The sequence below is a fragment of the Fopius arisanus genome, unplaced genomic scaffold (assembly GCF_000806365.1).
Source record: "Fopius arisanus strain USDA-PBARC FA_bdor unplaced genomic scaffold, ASM80636v1 scaffold00029, whole genome shotgun sequence".
NCBI classification, from domain to species: domain Eukaryota; kingdom Metazoa; phylum Arthropoda; class Insecta; order Hymenoptera; family Braconidae; genus Fopius; species Fopius arisanus.
Window position 1 is genome coordinate 1227325 of NW_011887768.1, and position 16879 is coordinate 1244203.

Sequence of the window (16879 nt, forward strand, 5' to 3'; positions counted from 1 at the left end):
TCCAACGAATCAAAATCAATTCGTCGTGAATTACACGATTACAAAAGAAATATTTCCTCATAAAAAACAGTTTCGCGTTATTTTTTCACACAATTACACTCAAAACGGACGAATCATAAAGGACAATTCGGGCGTTGAAAATGTTTAAAAAATCGTCGAGGTCAGTCCAGAATATTTATGGAACATTGTCTTTGATTATCGTAATTTTTGTTTCGTAGATTTTTTTTTGTATAAAATGGAGGACATGTTTGATCAACTCTTGTGTCATCACCTAAAACATTTACGTTACTAAAAAAAAAAAACTATTATGACACCATGGATTTATCGCACTCTCGAGACTTCAGTGTTCGACAATTAATGGATTACAATTTCCAGTATGACCTTTAAACGTCAATGTGTCGTTAAATATATATTCAAATATATATTTATATATATTTCAGTATGTATATATGTACACTGTATCATTCGATCGACGAAGGTTTCGATTACTCAGGAAAAAATTCGGCTTTCAGTTTTCCCAATAAAATTAAAAGCTTTACTGCTAATTTAATGGTCAAATGATCGAAGATTCCCTCGAAGAAAATAATAAAACGCTAAAATTGTGGTGCTACTATAAATACAATTACAGGAGAAATAATATTTACTGTCGATTTCATTCGCAATGTCAGTGTCAATTCGATGCAGAGTTTTTTTTTATTTGATAAAGCAAGAAAATTAATTTTCAATAGCAAAGACGTTTTTTGGGTCTCGATATTCATTTCGGAATGTCTTGAGACACGATATGAGGGCAATATTATCAGTAAAAAGAGGGGAAGCGCGATACAATGGCTTTATCTCTCATCATTACAGTAATTGTCAGGTCTTTGATATGAAGGATTCTTTGAGCAAAATTGTAAATCATAATGCTAAAAGTTGCCTCATCTCAATTTTTTTTTTCTCTTTAATTCTCTCCATCAGTCATTCTCACTCGCTCAGAAAATCCTCTCATTAAAAATCCTACTCTAACGACTATAAAGACACTCTGTGCCTCACGGAAAAAAAAAATCATTTCGTTGATACATTTTTTTTGTCTCATAATTTTTGTTTAAGAATAAACAAGAAATTGAAAATACACTCACATTTTTAATCGAAATTTAATCTCACCTCTACGATCTTAATTAATCATTAATTAATCCTAGTATTAGCCGAGGGGGCGTAATGCAGAGTGGGGTATACTTCGGTTATTTTTCCATCTTTTTCATTTTTTTTTTTCAAAATAAATAAACTTATCCGCTGAATTAGTCGTAAGAAATACTTAACTTTTCATTTTTCATTGAGTCTTTAAATAGTGTACAAACTATTTCAATCTGGCCACCGAGAAAAAAATAATAACGGCAGACCCTCAATAAATGAAGGAATTAGTTTAAAATTAAGATCGTGTGATAATGATGATAACGAGAAATACAAAAATATTAATTATAACAATCACATATCGATCTCATCGAGTCTTGATCGATATTCATTCATTGAACGAAATAATAATTGAAGAAATGCATTTTCTTCGTTCACATTTAATATTTTCTCCATTCGAGGGGTGATCGAGGCTTTTTTTGAAACCAGCTTTTGAGCATTGAACCTCTCGTTATCCCAGTGGTGTATCATTAAGATTTGAGTGGCACTGGGAGAGCTCGTGTGAAGGTACCACTGTGAGTAGCACTGAAAATTTGGATTTTAATGGGTTAATTAAAGTGAATGACGGAGAAAATGTAAAACACAGGAAGTTAACCGTCTTCGACCAGTGAAAGCTCTTGGTTTACGCATCATTTTTACTTCTTTCTAGCTGCTTTCTCAGCTTTTCGTCGCATCCTCTCCATCTCCTTGCGTTCTTTTCTCTCGCGTTCAGCTTGGGTCCGCAGTTCCTTGAGTTTTCGCTTGAGATGAACTTTTTCGTCACCGGATATGCCGAGGGTTTTAAGGTCTCGAGACTCGAGACGCAGTAGACTACTTCCGTTAATCCCGTTATCCATGAAACGGGAGGAGAATCGCTCGAGACCAATTCCAGTCAACCACTGACAGACCTGATGAATGGAAATGAGGGATTAATCGAGGAATTGATAGGCCCTTCGATGGAATCAATTCAAAAATCCTTCAGCGGTTCCCGTTCAAATATTTTTAAATAAAATAATCTGAAATAATCAAGAGCGTTGGCTTACGTCAAACCAATCAATGATTGATCGATGAATACGGTACGCTGGAGCCGCAGAATTTCAAATTGTTGTGAATTATTCTTACGATAATCCCGAGGGGATCAACAAAATCCAAACAGGACTTATTGCATCGTAGATTATTTTCCAAAAGTTTGATTTTCCCACACAGCATCGAGTAAACTCGTTGCCGAACCCATAACAAATTGAAAAAAATCAATCGCCTCTCGAATGCAATGAGAGCTAAATTTTCATTTACTCAATTTCACGGTACCGTCTCCCGGCGAATTTATTTTCCAAAGAACCTGCAATTTGTGGGTGTTATTTCTTTTTTTTTCGCGGTTGGTCTAGTAGACGATGCGTTTCATTCTGAATTTTTCATTCTTTATTATATCCGCGGTATAACCGAAGACTTGATGCTTTCAACAAATGCAAGGGATTTCTTTTTCAAGGGAAAACGTTTTTTTTTCAATGGAAAATATTTCTTTAAATAATGAAAAACATCTTACTTGCTCCTTGGACCAATCGGTGATGCAAGCGGTCTGCCAAAATAATGACTTCTTGTCCAATCCAAACTCTCCAGGATTTGGGGGCATCCACACCTCAGCCGAGTCAACACTTCCAATTTTCGAGGGACAAGGCTCAACAGCAGTGGGACTGATGGATCCCCCAGAAGACAAGCTGGAGGGTGATCCTCCCTGATGATGCCAAGGTGTATTACCAGTTGGCACTGGTGCTGATACCTTCTTCACCCTCTGACTGGCCTCATTAACCGCCTGCCTAATCTCCTCAACAAGATGATGCGTGACTAGTGTTGTATCATTACCATGTGGATTATTCAAATCACTAAAATCCCCAGAGCTCTCCCTAGACGATGACACATCATTACCCCCAAGTCTTCGTTCACGCTCAGCTAAAACTTGTTTGAGTTGTTCAGCGAGTGAAGCCGGTGGTCCACTCAATGTTTTTTGACCAGTTGGCCAACTCTGCTCTGTCATGGCACGTACTTGTGAGCTTATGGTGCTGTGCTGTCTGATTGTCGTTGAGTGTGTTGTATCAAAATACTGTTTACTCTTCTGTGAGCTAATTGACGAGCTGCTTGAGTATGAGCTCAAATTGGAGTGCTTCATTGAGTCATTTGATCTGATGCTGATATCGTGAGAAGCACAAATTTTTGATGAATCCTCAGTATCAGTATTATCACCGGACTCATCAAGACCGTAATCAGAACTACTGTTGCTCAAACCACCCGAACGCTTTGGCAATTGTCGATTGGCTAGACCACCTCTACTTGCCAATTCTGCTTTACTTTTACCAGCTGAATTATCTAGAAGCCGGTGGGCTGGCACTGCCCTGTCTAACTCCTCTTTTATGGGTATTGGTAAGGGAAGTTTTCGCTCTACTGTTGCGGTTTTGTCACCGTCGTCGGGACTACTCAGATCCGAAGTTTCCGTATCGGATAACTGACAACTTGCTGACGATGGAGGCGGTGGTAATTGACGACGAGATAGCTGGGGGGTTACTATGCCTTTGGTTGAACCATCGTATGGTAATCGCACTGGGAGGCCAAAGCGCGTGTGTGTCTCCGTCAGTTCCAACTCCAATTTGATTACCTGAGGGTACATTACGCAAAGTTTTGGATTATTTTGGGGAGTTATATTTCGGTGTGTCGTGGTGATCTTGAGGGGATCATTAGGCTCCAGGGGTAATATTCTCCTGAATTCTGGAGCTCTTCAACTTTGGAATGAGGCTTTCATTACTGGCGAAATCATTAGAGATTTCGCCCGTTTCGAACTAATGAGATTGATTCAATACTCGAGTTGGTTTTACATTTTGTATTGAAAAGAAAATTATTCGTTTATCGAAAAAATTTGAATTTTTATATTTAAAATTTCAATAGATCTGAGAATCGAAATAATCGAGTAATTATTCAAAAAGTTTGGTACATTAATTCGTCCCTCCGTGAATTGAATAATGGAAAGACCCCTGAGATAACTTCAGAGCTATTTGTACCAAAAAGTAGTAAACTATCCAGTTTATTTGAGTAAAGTTAGAATAATTCTGTTGAACTCACTCTATCCTTCAAAGTTTTCACGAGTGCATTGTATTCAGTATCCTTTTCCTGCAACAACTGCTGATAAAATTCATCCCTCGCGGCAATATCCGTTCGCAGTTCCCTGGCAGCCCTTCTGGCACGTGCATATTTTTGTTGCATCGCAGCGGTTTGTGATGTTGCCTGTTGCAGCATTTCCCTGGTTGTTGAAAGTTCCTGTCGAGACTGACCCAGTGCTCTCTCCGACTCGTGCAATCGAAGCCGAGAATCGCGCAATTTCGCTGCATATTCTTCACTACCAGCTCCATTATTCTCAAGCTCCACCAGCTGAAACATTTTTTATTGAATTTTAAACTTAAATTAGGGGCAATTATACGAAAGGAAAGAGGATCAAAGACTAAGAGATGCATCAAATGATCGTACCAGCTACTGTTTTCTCTCTTATTCTACCCACGAATAATTGCCCCATTTATTTTTTTTTTTTTTCAAAATTCCGGACAATACTGCGAATGAATTATTCCTCGATGAATGACATTTAACGAAACAAAAGCCATGGGAATTGAATTTAAAAATTCTATTCCATGCCGAGAGTTGTCCCACACTGATATCTCCAATTTTCGCTTTTACCTCCATCCATATTAATATAAACCGGCAATTTCAACGATAAGAACTTGCCCAGCATAAAAGCCGTTAAAAATATCGAAACTCGTATTAAAAAAGTAACTGGTGCTGTTGGAATTACGCATGCATGAAAATTCATAGGACCGAGTTGTGAACTTTACCTTTGCTTTGAGTTTCTCGACCTCTTCATTGGCCAGAGCGAACTTATACTGACTCTGCAAGCATTCAACACGAACACACAAATATGCATAAGCAAAAACAAAAACTCCATATTACAGTATGAAAATTAACTTAAAAAAAAAATGAACGAAACAACGCCCAGTGGACATCCAATAGTGACCAGAGTTGACAATCTCTTTCATTTTATCTACCAAAGAATACACATACACAGCAAAATCCACTGATGAAAAATATATCTCCGTGATAATTATTCAAACCATTACGACAAAGTATCATTATTAAAAAACGTATTTGCTATTTCGGTAAATATTCACATAAAATTCTGCACTTTCAATTCAACAAAACGATTTGGACGAATCAAGTTGCAGTACCCAGTGAATAAATAAAAAACCAGAGTAATTTTGAGAGTTTGAAATTTCAAATCCAGAAATACATACGTCAAAAAATAAAATAAATAAAAAAAAATACACCAGTAAATACACGTGCTGTACCAACAAACGAGGACATAGAATTATTATTTACATTACAGAGAGGATTTGGAGTGGAACGGTTTCGCGTACCGGAATGCAACCCAAAACTCGTAGGGAAATAAAAAGGGATGAGAATAAAGGAAATAAAGGGAGAATGAAATGTACCTCCTGCAGCAGCTGACGGAGACTCTCGACATCACTCTGGGTGGTGACGTGGGGTCCGGATGAGCTTATTATTGGTGATCTACTTCTGGTTGTTGGTGAGAGGTAATTTTCAATGGGGCTGTGAGGTGGCTCTCCCTCAGAGCACGATGACATTGCAGGTGAACCCGGTATTCCTGGGAATCCACTGACACTGCTTATAGAATGGTCATCTCTCTGCTGGCATTCTCCAGAAGTATCCGAGAAATTTAATTTCCTGAGGTGCATGAGAATGAACATCAATGGGTTGATGAATGTTGTATGAAAATTCGTGAGATATTAATGGAATTTATGAATTGTCTTTCGTTTTGCATTTTCTTCAGCACTCCAGGAGGTCTCGGCCTCGTCCCAGGGTAGCCGTTATTGTCGACGCAAATTATTTGCGGGCGAGGATGTGCCATCATCGAGAAATGCATGGGTTTTAATTTCATTTTATTACCGAAACGATCAGTCAAGCGTAATTTTTTCAATTTATATTAATAGTGTTAGGATACATTTGATAATTTTTTCACGCTCTTCAAAATCACCGGGGACTAGACTATCCGCGAAAATCGACATCTCTTTTTCGTGGATTTCAACCACTTATGGTCTTTGTTCGTTATCTTTGCGGCTCTCTTGGGAATGGAGAAGATTGGGGGAAATGTTATTAAGAGATCCAGGAAATTTCCAATCCCACGCGCTAGAAAAATTCAATCCTCTTTCATTACGCGTCCGGATATCGAGCGGAGGTCTTTCTTTAAAAACGGTTTTTGTGCCAATACCTCGGGTTCTAGTGAAGTAAAATAGGTCAGGTGGTATCAAATAAGACCGGAAATCTTCTTGAATCACTAACGAAACATTCATTGTGATATTGAGTGGCAATTCATTTCCACTCATCGCAAATTTAATTCAAATGTTTTCTCCACTTTTAACCCCTGGGATAAATAAATAAATCTACAAAACTAGTCAACATGTAAAAAAATACACGAATTTCCCCACGCATTTAAAAATTCAACAGTAGAATGACACGAAATCTATCTCTAAAATATTTTTCGAGTAGAAATTTATAATGTAAATAAATTCTATTCTCTTGTGGGGACATTGAGTGGAAAAAATATTATCAACAGATTAAAAAACTGCACAGCATATGAATAATTTCCGAAATAATTTATATTCAAAGACAATCTGTGACGTGAATGAGGGATTCACGTATCCGAAACGCGACTAGCAATTAAGGCTTATTAAATCGATTATTCCCATCTGAATCACATAGAACTCACTTCGATGAGCCTGAGTAGAATCCAATTAACCGATTGCTGGACAATATCCTCAAGCCTCAACAAGTTGAGAGACTCATGAATTTAATTTCCCAACAGTCGCCGCATCGTTAGAAGACAATGTACGTTCATTAAATCAATAAATTCCATTTTATGGGATTAAATTGATCCCGACAAATTGAAAATGATTAATGGCTGAAAAACGAAAGAGTCAGGAGAAATAATTCCTCTGGAAAAATAATCAAGATGCAGTGCTTTGTTAAAATGATAAAGCTGTGGAAGGCTGTTCTCTTTTTTCTGCGTATTAAATTGCAGCGTACTTAAAAACCCCTAATGCCTCCTGGGCAAGAAAAAAAAAAAAAATTACAACAAGAAGTCTCACCTATTAGCATGATGCGCTTGTTCCCTCTCAGCATCCGCTTTCAGGCTTTGCCTAATGAGCATCGCAACCTCCGAATTTTTGGGATCCTTCTCCCTCCCGATAACAAACCTCACAAGGCCCGAAGTGTTCCTAAGTACCCTAGCAGCATAAGCCTGAGTAACACCCACCAACGACTTGCCATCCACCTCCACAATCTGATCATTAACCTGAATTCTCCCCTCTCTGGCAGCAGCCCCTTTATCAGTAATCGTCTTAACGAAAATTCCCAACTTCTCAAGACCAGCATCAGCCCCAACACCCATGCCAATGATACTGAGTCCCAGGCCCTCGGGACCCTTCATCAACTCCACTGGAAATACCTCCATCTTCTCCACCCTCTTCTCGAGCTCATACTCAGCACTAGCAGCGACTGGATCAACATCCTCATTTCTCCTGTCATACTCAGTCACCGAATGCGTCGAATAAACTTTCATGGGTCCACAGTCGAAAGACACTTTTCCATTCTTCTTTGGCACAACACACCCCAGATCCTCATCCTCATCGGACTCCGGTAATCCCTCCACTTCCATCCAGAAATGTCCATCCTCGAAGAAATGCTTACCATTCTCGACGAGAATTATTTTACCAGGGACAGGTGTATAATCATCCCTCTGCTCAGTCTCAGTGTCATCATTTGTCTGTGTATCATTGAGACTGCTGACTGATCCCAGCAGTCCACTCTCACTTCCAGTTACAGAACCAATTTGACTCTCGGTGAGAGAATCAATGGTCAAATCACTCCTCGATCTCTGGGACAGACTGTAATCCTGAGTTGTGCTGTTTATAATACTTGAGTCCTGAACTGAGAGAACATCTGACAGCCAGTCTGGAGTATTGTCCATATCCTCTTTATCCTTCTCCTTCTCCTGTCCCAGATCCTTCTCCAGGGTGTGCTCCTCGGAGGTTGAATCGATGGTGGGGGACAGCAGTCTTGCTATCTCCTGAGCCTCTTCGTCAGACAGCAGGGCTGATCCCTGTCTGATCTTCTTCTCCAAAATTCGAGAGCTCAATAAATTCTCAGCCTCATCGGCTGTCATCGTGTCCGGTGTCACAGCAGCTGTTGGAACACTCCTCGAGGGTGTCTCAAATCTCTTGGAGACATCCGATGATATCAGACTATCGACATTGGTTATTGTCTTAGATTCGCTGGAGTCTGTGTCCTCTATGAAACTGTTCTCCAGTTCTCTGGGCTCTTCAGGGTCGTCTTTAGGTGGAACCGGCGACGATGAGACCGTCACTAGAGCTGTTTTCACAGGAATTTTCGAGGGATCAAGGACTTCTGAGGCCCTCAGTGCAGCTAATTGATCAGCTTTTTGTTTCTCCAATTCCCAAGTCGTTTGTATTTGCTCTGGAGAGACTAGCGGTGCCTTGTCAGTGGTATCAGCGGCTAAATTATTCTTCAACGATGAGATCTTCTCTTTATTCTCCACCAGGTCTAACACTTGACTATTCTTATCTGTTTCTGTGAACGACGAGCGTTTCTCTGACACTTCGTCCTTATTCCTAGCTAATTTCTCACGCATCGAGACTTTAATTTGATCATTCTTAGCGTTTGATACTGTCTTTTGGCACGTTACGTCATTTATCTGTTTCTCTTTTTCAAGGGCATTTTTTACAGCTATAACTCTTGAATTTGTCATCTCAGTGGTTGGTCGGATGTTTATCGGTAGCTCTGGCTTTGATTGAGATTGAGAACGAGCGTTTGCCTCTTGTTGGAGACGTTTTGCGTAAGGGGATGGCACGGGAATCTCCTTGTGCTCTAGAGCAGGAAATTCCTGATCTGAACTTATCACTGATGGCGGACGCTGACCTAAACCTGCAGCTGGCATGTCCATTCTCACGTGAGACCTGCGGACCACAGTTGCCACATCAGTCTCCACGAATTTTTCAGCTGTACTACCATCCTCGTCGTCGTCTTCTTCTTCACAGGGAAGGGCCTCCGACGCCGAGGGCTTCTCCGGAGTCTCTTGCTCGAGATCATAACTGTTTCGACCTTGAATCCAAAGAACCATTTTCCAATCAATTAATCATCATTTCTAGCATTTGAGGTAATTAAATTTATTTTTTTTTTATGAGCAACACAATTCAAGTCTTTTAATTCGATTCTCGTTACCTCGACAATCGATGCAAAAAAGCCGCAGACACATGCTGCGACCTATCCTCACCGACTTTCCGTATCGTTTTCGCTCCGTCGTAATTACTCAATTAATTTCCTCAACTGATAGCAAATTGATTAATCAATACTGATAAACGTACACCGTAATTATCACGAGATATACTCGTTAATATTGCGCACGTAAAAATCCTAAAAATATCGCTCACCCCGTCGTCACCACTTTCCAGTGGAAAAAATGGCTTTCAACTCGGTAAAAAAGAAATTGTAAGAATCAGGATAAAGCTGATCCAACTAAAAATGATGGCAGTAGATATGAATTTCAATTAAAAAAATCAAAAATAAGTGACTAAGATTTTTAAAAATAGAAAAACTCCCGGAACTGACATCATAGAATATGTTATACCCTGGAATCACGTTTCACCATTGGATATAAATAATTAAAAAATCTATTAGATCACTCTTTCAACCACTTCACCACTCATTCCAGTTAATCACAAATATCCATTACGTGTTAACTCGTTTGTCCACGAATCCGAGTGAAAGCCAACGAAGGGGTTTAAAGAGGTACGAGACGATTCCGAACGCACGCTCGCACTGATTTCTATAAATAATACTAAACCAACCAGAGGTACCAGTACCCAGCAACCGGTAGGGGAAACATTGGAGCAAAAAGGACAGTTTCTTGAGTGGGGAAAAAAAAAGGGAATAATATTAAAAGAACCGAGTGAAATTTGAAAACTTGTTTACGCACGTTTTTCAGGACCTTTTTGCCATTTGGCATCTATCCAATATCATGAGAACGTTAAATGTTTTCGTTTCGCGTGGGTGGTTCATTCATTGAGATCCATTCAGGCCAAAAATAATTCAGAAGAGTGGTGCTGAGTAATAAGAGTGCGGATTAAGGATTTCCAAGTGGTACAGTCCATCGAGTCAAATTCGAGAATAAATAATCCACTCTGAATAATTATTTATTATTTTAAAATTATATAAATCATTATGAATAAATTGATTTTCACTCCGAGGGGTTAGTTATTAAATTTATTTATTTGTATTCATGTAATTTTTAAATTAATTTAAGTAATTTTTAATTAAATTAATTAAATTCCCGAGGTAGAAGTTTAACGGAGAGTTTATTGAAAATTCTAGTGAAAAAAAATGAATTCTCAATTAAAATAAGAAAATGATTATTGAAACGTCTTTGTGATGGTCAAAGCGAACAGACGAGATAATAATTGCATTGAGGAGAAAAAAAAATCCATTTCGACAGCTTCAAAAGACATGAATAAACAACTAATTCATTCCTACGACTTCGCCTCCCTCTTTCCCCCGCTGTACATCGCGACTCAATTCAATACTCTGAATGTATCTACTGATGTGGAAGTCTCTCCACTTGATTACTTTCCTCAGATGTTTTTCATGCAAATAGAGAGCATTCCCCAGGTACCCCCTGCGAGAAAAAACAGCTAAAATAAAAAAAAAATAAGAAGAACTACCTTGAAGCTTCTCCGGCAGCTCTTTATCAGCCTTCTCCTCTCTGCTATCTTTCGATGGAGAACTGGGTGAACTCATACTGGAGGATGCACTGTCTGTCCTGGATGGTGGCCTAAGTTCATGATCAGGTTTTGCCCATTCAGGTCTGCTTATCGGCCTCTCAACCCCATCCCCAGAGACCTTGACCTCTGAATTCTTGAGTATCTCCTCATTCTTCGCCAGCCAAACATTTCTCCACTCTGATGTTTTCGGTGGTGGTGCTTTGATGGGACTGGCAACAGCAACGCAACTCTCCTCGATATCCAAATTATCGATCTTCTTGTCGTCCTCGGTGTCGTGTGGACTTGGACTGGACTCTTTGCTCAGATCACGTGGACTGGCTACTGGTGGTGGATTTGGACTAGATTTATCTTTCAATTTGGCTTCCAACACCTTCTTGGAGCCCATTGGTTTCTGGACAGTGGCGTATTCTGGCATTGGCTCGTCAATCTTGACGATTGGCTTTGTCTTCTGTACAACAGCGTACTCTGGAATAGTTGGTGAACTATCAAATGATTTAGTAACAGTTGCATACTCTGGTGATACAGGTGACTCAGAATCAGTCGATGAAACAGCTGAAAAACTAACTGGCCTCTCTTTTCTCACAGCCGATGAATTTCTTGTTGGTGGTAATGGAGGTGGTGGTGACATAGTTGGCGATGGCCTCGAGCTGCAAAATGACGCTGATCTCGTTGCTGGACATGGCTCCGATGATTTTTTAAAGTCAATCTCCTGATAATCAGATTCCGTCGAGTCCAATGAATCGTCGACAATCAGTCTTTTAGAATTTTGATTTTGTATTGACGTTTGTACTAGTGATTTATTTGGATCGGAGTTATAACGACTGGGTCGTGTCTTTGAAAAATGACTGGTCCAATTTTTTTGCTTCTCAATGAGCTCTTTTGAATTTAAACGCCTCTCTGGTTTCTCTGGTTTCTCTGGCTTCTCCTCCCTACGATTCTCTTTGCCGTAATTTTTATCAAATTTCGAGGACACTCGTTGCTTCATACGCTCACTATTCTCTGTTGCGTGATGACCATTTTCAAAGTGACGCTCGGCATTTAAGGCGGGAACACTTGCACTCCAGTTGCTCAGGTGGTCTCGACAGCTGCCCGGTGGTGAGGGTGACGAGGGACGTGGTGAACGAGCTGGTGATGTACATCCTGACCCAGAATTTGCTGAACTCGACCGAGAACGGAGACCGTGGAAATTCGTTGGCTTAGCCAGTCTGGAAGAAAACAATTTGATACTGCTGATGGGGTAACTCGTAATTTTTTCTCTCTCTACTCCTGGATTCATTAGTTTGTGTTGTATATTTCTTCCCCGGGGGGGCTGACAGGGGCAAGAGATGATGAACTTCTTTTTGAACAAGTTCGTTGAGTACTCGGGAGAAATGAGTTTCGTAAATTTTTTCCTATAGAAAATTTGTCAGACTCTTTTCGATGGAGGAGATAAAAATGGTGGAGCAATTTCATTCTGGATGAACGCTATAATTCCTGGATATATATATACATTTTTATGGTTTGAGTAACGAACCACATTTTTTATAATTCAGGAAATGTCGAGTTTGAGGAGTTCTGAGGGATTTCAGGTGGGAAATTTGAGAATGAAAAATTAATAGGCCATGAAAATGCAGCAATTCTCCCTCAAGTTTTCGCGTTTCGTTTCCCTAGTTGCTTGTGATAAAAATGGTTTGCCGGTAGTGCAGAGTTATTTTCAATTTCACTCTATCGATTTTCAGTGGCTGATTATTGAAAACAATTCATTTTTCCAGGCTTTCTCTTGGGTAGAACTATTTATATTCAGGGTCGTAACTCAGAATCATGTGCTAGTGCTTTCCAATTATAAATGGATCGGAAAATTACGATGATTGCTGGATAAAAAGAATATTTACAGTCGTTTCGCAGATTGAGTCACTTGGAAAATCAGGAAAAATCAATTTTCCACTCGAAAATGAAATAAAAAATTTTTTTTCTTTCGAGTTTTCCATTTTTCTTATGTCAGTCTTCATAAAAAATTATTAAACCCATACCTCATGCGTAGCAGACAATAAAAACCTAATTGTCGAGCTTCGCGGGTAATTTCAAATTACTCTAATTTAAAATGTGTGAAGTGTCATCCACTCCGAGGCAAAACCTATACTCTCATTTCGTATTCTTCAACCCCATTATCCGAGACAATTATAACACCGTAATATCTCGAGAAATGACAAGATGAATTATCCTTTGTACGTACCTACGACGAAATTTTATTTTCCACATAATTTTTATAAAAATTCATTAAATACTCCAATTTTCCTATTAATAAAATTTCTGAATGAAAAAAATTCGAGGGATTAATGACTCTGCAAAAATGATTTCAAGTACAGGAAATGTCATCTATTCAGAAAGGCCTGTCCCTGTTTGATACCCTGAGTTTAATCTGAGAGAATTATAACACCGTAATATCTCTCTGAATGTCTAGATAAATGATCTTTTGTACTCACGGTCTATTAGATTTATTCTCCTCTCCAAGTTTCTCGAAGAGTGCTCGTGCATTATTAAACCTAGCCACATGGCTCTCAGTCCTGACCACAGTCACCTGCGTTGGTGAGTCCTTGAGTGGCGCAGCAGGCTCTTTAAAACCATCTGGATGTATAGTTGTTGGACGATGAAGATGTCCAACGTCATGCTGTGGCTTTGATTGGAATATATTGGCTATTGCTGACACTTTGGTGCCAGCCACACGTTTCTTGTCCTCAACCGTTGACATAATCGACCCTTTAGTCGTCTTATCTTTCTGCTGATTCAATGATAACGTCAGATTTTTTATTGCGATGTGTACGCGTAATGCCGAATTTATCAATTTATGGATTATCGTGGTGAAGGAGAGTGATCGCAGAATATCAACCATACCTGGAATCTCAGCTGTTCTCATTTAGAAATAAAAAATATTAAGAAAATAATCCACTTCTTCATGTTCTCAGCCAAATAATCAAGCCATTGCAACTCAAAGATAATCACAATTCAAATTAAAAATTATATAAACAGCCTTCGGTGCTTAGATATTTGTTATTATTTTTAATTCAACGAGTTCGTGTGTGTGATCATTCAAAAAATATATTGAACGACAAAAAAAAGTGCAACCTCTCTCGATTATCCTCATGCTATGAACACTTGTGCAACTTAAACTTCACGTTTTACCACTTCACACGAGCCATCATTTAAATACTCTACTTTATAGCTCCACCTCTGTATCGGTTTTTAAATATGAAAATACCTGATGAAGTTGACATTGAATTTATATTCTCCCACCGGTATCTCGGGAAAATCGAGAGAATTTTGTTTTCATCCCACAAATCGTGGAAATAATATTTCCCTGGTCTTTAGAAAATAAAAATAAAATATAAAAGTGGTGGACGCACGTGCTCATTGCGTTCCTTATTGATCGTCAATACCCAAGTCTATTATTACTCCTAGTAAATACCGATGTACCGGTATGTTTGAGGTAATTTATCGTTAAAACGAGGGGAAAAAAAGATCTGGATGATGAAGGAGATGAGTACTCAGGTAGACAGCGAGAGGTGATATAAAAATTGTTAGAAAAATCTTCATGGCAATGCACACGTGAAGCCGCCAGAATAGTCTGGTCTTCGCCATTTTCCCCTCCTCTATATTCCTCTATATCCCTCTATCCCTCTATTCCTCATGGTTTTACCCCGCGGCTGAATGTTCTCTCCCCAGCAATCAATACTTGAATCCTGGTTTGTGTGGCTGAACTTGAGGCGCTCTCAGACCAAGAGGTGTATTCATCTCTCATTTCATCTCTACCTCATCCTCTCCCTTTCAATTTCACATTTTCACTGAATTGCTAAAACCTCAAGCCTCAAGAAAAAATCCTAGTGGGAATGATACGAAAATCTACAGGAAATTATTGGTGTGCTATTTCCGAATGCAATTCAATCCAATCAATTTATTTATTGTCCTAATTTGATCGTTCGTTCACCTAGAATTCGGAAAACAAGTGATGCCCATCTGGTAGGTAATTAAAACCACTCGCATATTATCCAGATTGATAAGCCGGATTAAAGAATCACGAGAATAATAGCAAAACGAGAATTTCATGAGTAAAGTAAAAGCGATTTTGCGATTCAAAAAGCGGAAATAGTCTCACGTGAGGGAAGGGGCCCGATCTGAATGCCAAATGAATTGGAAATTCTTCCTCATGCGGTGGTCTACCCAGAAATCGAAGGCATTCCTTGAATTACTAATAATGCATTAGAAATAATGAGAAATATGTCGCATTAATTTATTCAGTATCAGGGGCCCATTTGGTTTAATTAATTCAATTCGTGAGACAAATTATTATCATGATTTTCCCACTCGTGGGTTATTATCTGTGTTCGTGCTTTATCGCTGATCCATTTATCACTTTTCGTGATTGCTATGGCTGAATCATTCGCCGAAATCATTTTTTTTTACTGCTGTTTCCTTTGTTTATTAAAAATCTTGACTGATAAAAATGTCGAGGAAGTGGTGAGCTGTAATATTTTCGGTAATAAATATCGATTGTTTTGGAGCTCTTCCGAGAGATAAGTTCTTGTTTAGTTTTCAGGTAGTGAATTCGTGTTGTTGAATTTTAAAACCTCCTACTATCTTTTTTTGATTATTTTTTCTTGTTTATTTGGCCAGTTCTTCAATGAATTTATTAATTGTTGAATATCTTCTGAGGAAACCGAGATACAAAAATTTTCATTGATAGGTTTTTTCTGGAGCTGAGTGCGTGCTAAAAAAAAGTCTTCACAAAAAATTCTGTATCTCTCCTCATTTGTAAGATATTCGGCAATAATGACGTATACCTCAAATAATTCACAGAATTTCGCTATTTAAATCCTCAAAGAATTCTAGATTCCACGTAATTATCATCCTGTGCACTCTCCCACAACGAAAAAACAATCTACATAATAATCTGTCATCAACACCTGGAAAACGACTCAAACCCGATTTAACCTGATCGACCCAGGCCCAAATTTCCCGTGTAAAAAAAATCTCGATAAAAAAAATCCCAAAAAAATGATAAAAAGGCACATAAATTCCACCCCCAAGTGATGAATTCTCGTTTCAATTGTTGAGCGTCGAATTTAATGTAAATTACATTCCAATCACAGGCCATTGACCGTTGAATTCAAGGCCGAGTGCAAGAGTCCAACGAAAAGTTTGAAAAGAGGGAGCTTTGGTCCCCCGATCAGCCCGTTAAAACCCCCCCAAAAAAAACCCCCAAAAAAGCATTGAAAAGCCCCAACAAACACTGATAAACTGATAAAGGACTCACTAGAGATGTCACCATGTGCATGAAACCATTTCTCCGGCAATAAATGCGGAGACGATGTGTCGCCGCTTCCGGAATGGAGGCAGTGGCTTCTTTTATTCCTCTTTATTTCACGAGCCAATGAACATTGTTCTCAATCAGATGACTTATCCCCTGAATCGATGAAAATCCCCGAATTAATAATAAATAAATAACAACAATAAAATACCTAAATCGAATAAAAAAAACTCCACTGATCACTGACGCCTAGTTATTTCACAGAGAAGACAAATTTCTCTCTCACTTTTTATCACAACTTCAGTCAACGAACTCAATGAATTATTGAGCCAATTATTGTTTATATCATCGATTAAGGTGCTCTTGGTTATTATTGAATGCTGACCTGGTGGAGTGTTATTTTTTCGGGGATTATTAATTTTTATAATTAATTAGGGGGTGTGAGTTTTGTTGGGGCTTTTATGATAAAATAAAAAAACACACTGCACCTTGGGACAGCATAAACCGGCCTGGGGAACAGCTCGTTGTCAACTGCCATTGAAAA

The 16879-nt window shown here is 38.9% G+C and overlaps 1 protein-coding gene across 3 annotated transcripts; it reads right to left on the reverse strand.

Annotated features, from left to right (window-relative positions):
- Positions 1–1223: 1223 nt before the first annotated feature.
- On the reverse strand, positions 1224–16862 carry Spn (Spinophilin). 3 transcript variants are annotated; one of them, XM_011302885.1, is made up of 10 exons: positions 16824–16862; positions 16342–16491; positions 13517–13809; positions 10995–12259; positions 7347–9378; positions 5673–5925; positions 5019–5072; positions 4258–4563; positions 2693–3796; positions 1224–2057 (listed from the first exon to the last, which is right to left on the reverse strand). In XM_011302885.1, the coding sequence occupies exons 2-10, from the start codon at positions 16360–16362 to the stop codon at positions 1806–1808; spliced, it is 5580 nt and encodes a 1859-aa protein (XP_011301187.1). In that variant the 5' UTR covers positions 16363–16491; positions 16824–16862; the 3' UTR covers positions 1224–1805. The 3 variants fall into 3 exon arrangements, with proteins under 3 accessions (XP_011301187.1, XP_011301186.1, XP_011301189.1); XM_011302884.1 differs by having other exon boundaries at positions 13517–13812; positions 16721–16852; XM_011302887.1 differs by lacking the exon at positions 5019–5072 and having other exon boundaries at positions 13517–13812.
- Positions 16863–16879: the final 17 nt, after the last annotated feature.

Excerpts from the sequence above, each read along its gene's own strand:
- Spn (XM_011302884.1), bottom strand. The coding sequence starts at position 16,362 with ATGCACATGGTGACATCTCTA. Across the intron at positions 9,379-10,994 it reads GCTGCCGGAGAAGCTTCAAG|GTCGAAACAGTTATGATCTC; the intron begins GTAGTTCTTCTT and ends TTTGGATTCAAG. Across the intron at positions 3,797-4,257 it reads TGAAAACTTTGAAGGATAGA|GTAATCAAATTGGAGTTGGA; the intron begins GTGAGTTCAACA and ends ATGTACCCTCAG.